Raw genomic sequence first — 4,620 nt, 5'->3', positions numbered from 1 at the left:
CCAGCAGTATCTGTACTTTCACTCAAGTAATGGAGTTGAGTACTTTGTCCGCCTCTGTCTATAAGGCAGTGTGCTCCAAAACAGTGACAAAATTCGCATTTAGAAGATATAAGCATTCAAAGCTTGCAGTTCGTCACTTCCGCCAAAACGGCTCAACGATTTTATTTTTTTTTTTGACGTCACATCGTACTTCAGCTTCTCATCAAACTTTGTCCAATCAAATGCTCTCTAGAATCCGAAGCGCTCCGCCCCCTACACTATAAAATAGACGCTGAAGCCGCGGCTGAAATCGGTCACTTGTCCACAGAATTAGTATTTTCTGTACAGTGAATGGCACGTAGTGCACTATATAGGGGACAGGGAACGATTCAAACAGTGTAAATATGGAAAAAAAGAAGTCTGGTTTCGCACTGTGGCACCGCACACACACTCTACTCCGGTCCAGAGACACGATAGCATGGAGCGGATCACATGCGCGAGTCGGCACAGACCACAAAATGTATCGGAGCTATTTGAATTCTACACAGAATGCTATATTTTATAGCAATATGGATGAGATTGTGGCTGGCATACCCTGTCAAATGCGACTTTACAGAGCTCAACGGCTCTAGCCCAAGCTGTGATATAAACGAACACTACTGGCTATTTTAAAAAGGGGCGGGGCTGCTTTATATGTCCCGCCCTGTCTTCCTGTTTCAGATAAAATGACGTCAACACATAGAGTAACGCTGTGTGTTTCTAAGCATTTCAGGGGACTTTTAACAAATCTGCTGTTTTGTTTCAAACAATCTAACATTTGCAAGATTACATGGCCTCATGTAGATGTATTTACTGTAATTGCATAAGGGCACCATTTACTCATTCCTCCTCTTCCTCTAGGCCGTGTCTGTTGAAATCGTTATATCTATAGTAATTTGGTCTGAGTAGTAGCCCTAGGTATTGTTAGAGCTCTCTGAGATGTTCGTGGTTCTCCACTTAACTCATAATTAAAGCAAAATCTCCCTGACACATAGTACATGTGATTATGGCCTGAGCCAGATCTTCAGTAACAGCAGTTATCATTATGATGTGAATGAGGGATTATTGCAGATGAAGGAAATAAAACGAGAAAACAACCTTTTGAACTTTTTTTGAACACTATTTATGCTGTGCCCCACATAAACATGCTTTGCTGTAGGGGAAAATGCAGATTTCAAATAACCAGACACGTTTTGTTTGCGACAATGTGTGTTGATATTCATGAGATAAAACAGTGTTCAATTCTTTGTTATTTAAATCAGCCATGTTTAACAGAAACATCTCTTGCGACAAGATAAGGTCAAATAATGAAGTTCTGGATCATTTTATTTACTCTCGAGCATCTAGTTAAAGGAATATTTCATCAAAAAAATGAAAATTGCTATAATTTTCTCCTCCTCATGTCTTTCCAAAGCCAAATTTTAATGTTTTCATATTTTAATGTTTTGAAAGAGATCTCTTATGCTCACCATGGCTGTATTTATTTGTTAAACAATTCTTATTATCAGTGTTGAAAACAGTTGCTGCTTAATATTTTTGTGGAAATTGAGATACATTTTTTTTCTGGATTATTTGAATAGAAAGTTCAATAGAACAACAATTATGCTTATATTAACAGCATATGTGCATATATACGTACTGGCAAGTATATACATATTTGTTATGAGCCATTGCTTTATGTTTTCATATTTTCCTTGTACTTTTCAGGGCTGTCTATCGACTACTCGGCCAACAAGCTGTACTGGATGAGTTCCGGAAACGGAACCATTAATAGGTGTAACCTGGATGGGAGTGGCCTGGACGTGATTGACAGCTTGAAAAAAGACCTGCGGAAAGCTACGGCATTAGCAGTGATGGGTGAGTGAAGGCTGTTTTCATCAGCATTGATTTAGTAAGGTTAATTATAACCAAGCAAATAATGGAGCTATTTAATTAGTACGGTGATAGACAGTATAAATGGTTTGTGAACAGCGGCGTATGAATGATAAGGAATAGTTTTTATGCTGAATGTGGGCCCCGGGGTTTTTGTTAAGGCTTAATTGTGGAGCTGTTTTAGTACACTGCAATTACAAATCAATTGAGGGAGATTGTTGTTTTCAAAGGGATTGAATCGCAACACTATTCATGTTCTGACATGGGTTTTTTCTTGAACTTTGATGACTCACGACTTTTGATGTCGCAGCTGTGTTTGCTGATTGTAGCAGCTCTGCGGGTTTTGAGACTCGGCCAAAGACAGATATGAATTTGTGCTGTCATCTTGCATGTGGCTTCTGACTCAAGGTTGATTTTCGGTGCAAATCCTAAAGATTTTTTTTGTGACATTTACATTTATTCATTTAGCAGGTGCTTTTATGCAAAGCAAATGAGGAAAACCGAGCGATTTGTCAAAACGGAGGAAACCGTATAAATAAAGCTGGTAATAAAGCTGGCATACAATTTTAAATTGTTCTTGTGATGTTCCTCATGTTCTTTGGATAAAAGTGTCTGCTAAATGTGCAAATATAAATGTATAATGGTATTCACAACTCATTTAACTTCTGCAATGTGGCTTATTCCTAGTGACAAATAAATTCAGCCTGAAATAGAATGGGATGTGATTTTAGCCGTCTTAATTTGATTGGACCAATAAAAATTGAAAATAGGTTGGAAAATCACATTTTGGGTTATTATAGGGAATATTTCTAGATTGGTAAATCTGTGGTCAAATGTATTAAAATATATATTTATATACTAGTTTTACGTTTCTCTTACCACTCCGTTAGCTGCACAGCTAGCTGTTTTTCTTCCCTGTTTTTGTTTTTCTCAGGTTTTTTTCTTCTGATTTTTGTATTGTTTGCTCTGCTTTATACAGTAGTTGTGTTCTTTTTTATGTTTTTTGTTTGAATTGCTCTTTTTTGTTCTTTTTTTGTTTTGTGCTTTTTTTTTTTGGTTAGGTTTTTTTGTTTTGTTTGCTCTGTTTTTGTTCTGTTTTTTTTTGTTTGCTCTGTTTTGTTCAGTTTTTTTTTTTTGTTTTGTTTTGTTTTGTTTTGTTTCATTTTGCTGTTTTTGTTTTGTTTGCTCAGTTTTTTTTTTTATAGTTTTTTTGTTTTGTTTTGTTTTCTTTGCTTTATAGCTTTGTTCTGGGTTTTTTGGTTCTTTTTTATTTGATTTGTTTGCTATTTTTGTTCTTTTCTGTTTTGTTTGCTCTGTTTTTCGTTTTGTTCTGGTTCTTTTAGTTTTGCTGTTTTTTTTTTTTTTTTGCTCTTTTTTGTTCAGTTTTTTTTATGTTGCTGTTTTTTATTTTACTCTGTTTTGTTCAGTTTTTTGTTTTGCACTGTTTTTTATTTTACTCTGTTTTGTTCAGTTTTTTGTTTTGCACTGTTTTGTTTTGCTCTGTTTTGTTTTTGTTATCTTCGCTATGCTTTTACTTGTTTCTGCTCACATAATAACAATTTTAACTTCTATTCATGCTTTTTTACACTTTACAGTAAGTTTCCATTAGTTATTTTTATTAATTATATTAAATTATATTAAATTGTTATTAATATTGTTATTAATTATTAGTTATTGTATTAACTAACATTAACAACAAACAATATTACATTTATTGCAATATTTTTTTTTAATCTTTGTTAACGTTAGTTAATAAAATACAGCTATTCATTGTTAATTCATGTTAGTTCAGGTCCAGTAAATAATATTAACAGACATAACTTTTGATTTTAATAATGTATTAGTAAATGTTGAAATTAATATTAACTAAGATAACTCAATGTTGTTGTTTTTTTTAGTGCATGTTAACTGATTTTAACAAATGGAACCTTATTGTGAAGTGTTGTCAGTTTATTTTACTGCAATTAGGGAAAAGAAAAATGTTAACAAATGATTTCAGATGTGTAAACATTTTTCTGTGAAATATTATATAAACAGGTTTTTTTCTCACTCTAGAAGAAAGAGCACTGATGGGTTGTACACAATAAGATCAAGTATATCTATTAAGAAAGTACATAGGGTCAGTTTTGATTTAATATTGTCTTTAAAGAAAACCTTTCGACAACAAACAGCCATAGGCTGTAGTAACACTGCTAAAACATTCTTTTTGTGCAAAGAGCAGATATAGTGTTTAAATTTCAGGGTCTTTCTCTCACATAAAGAAACTCAATGAAGCACTTGCCAGTGTGCCCCTCTTGCTTTCATCATTTCATTTTCTTTGACCCAGCGCATAACTCTGTCAAGAAGAGTTCTGGGAGCACAGTGCACATTTTTCATCATTTGTGGATTGACGTTAATCTGTTTAAGAATCAAACAGCTGGTTCAAAACCAGAGGATCATCAGCTAAAGACATCAGTTCTGATTGAAATGCCTCACCTTCAGTGATCAGGAGATAAAACGTCCTGACTTCCAAGGAAATAATTTTTGGAAGCCTTATAATTAGGCCGAATTATAGAGGTTTTTGATGCATTGACAGGTATGAGCTACATGAGAGTATAAATTCTGCTATATTTTGGATAAATATCCTGGGCCTGTCAGCAAGCAGGACTGTTTCATTTTATTTAAAGACAAAGATGTGTCACATATGAGTAGAGATGAAGTGTTGAACATGTTTATTGGTTTAGGGTTTAC

At 34.0% G+C, this 4,620-nt stretch overlaps 1 protein-coding gene across 1 annotated transcript in view; it reads left to right on the top strand.

Annotated features, from left to right (window-relative positions):
• Positions 1 to 4,620, top strand: part of lrp1ba (low density lipoprotein receptor-related protein 1Ba) — a 283,055-nt gene that overhangs the window by 144,971 nt on the left and 133,464 nt on the right. Inside the window, exon 32 of the mRNA XM_016574938.1 lies at positions 1,726 to 1,875. Coding sequence (XP_016430424.1) covers positions 1,726 to 1,875 — 150 coding nt within the window. The remainder of the gene's footprint in view (positions 1 to 1,725; positions 1,876 to 4,620) is intronic.

Source organism: Sinocyclocheilus rhinocerous, unplaced genomic scaffold (genome assembly GCF_001515625.1).
Source record: "Sinocyclocheilus rhinocerous isolate Xijiao unplaced genomic scaffold, SAMN03320098_v1.1 scaffold2578, whole genome shotgun sequence".
In the NCBI taxonomy this organism is placed as follows: domain Eukaryota; kingdom Metazoa; phylum Chordata; class Actinopteri; order Cypriniformes; family Cyprinidae; genus Sinocyclocheilus; species Sinocyclocheilus rhinocerous.
The sequence above is the reverse complement of the archived record's forward strand: the minus strand, read 5'-3'. Positions and strand labels throughout refer to the sequence as shown.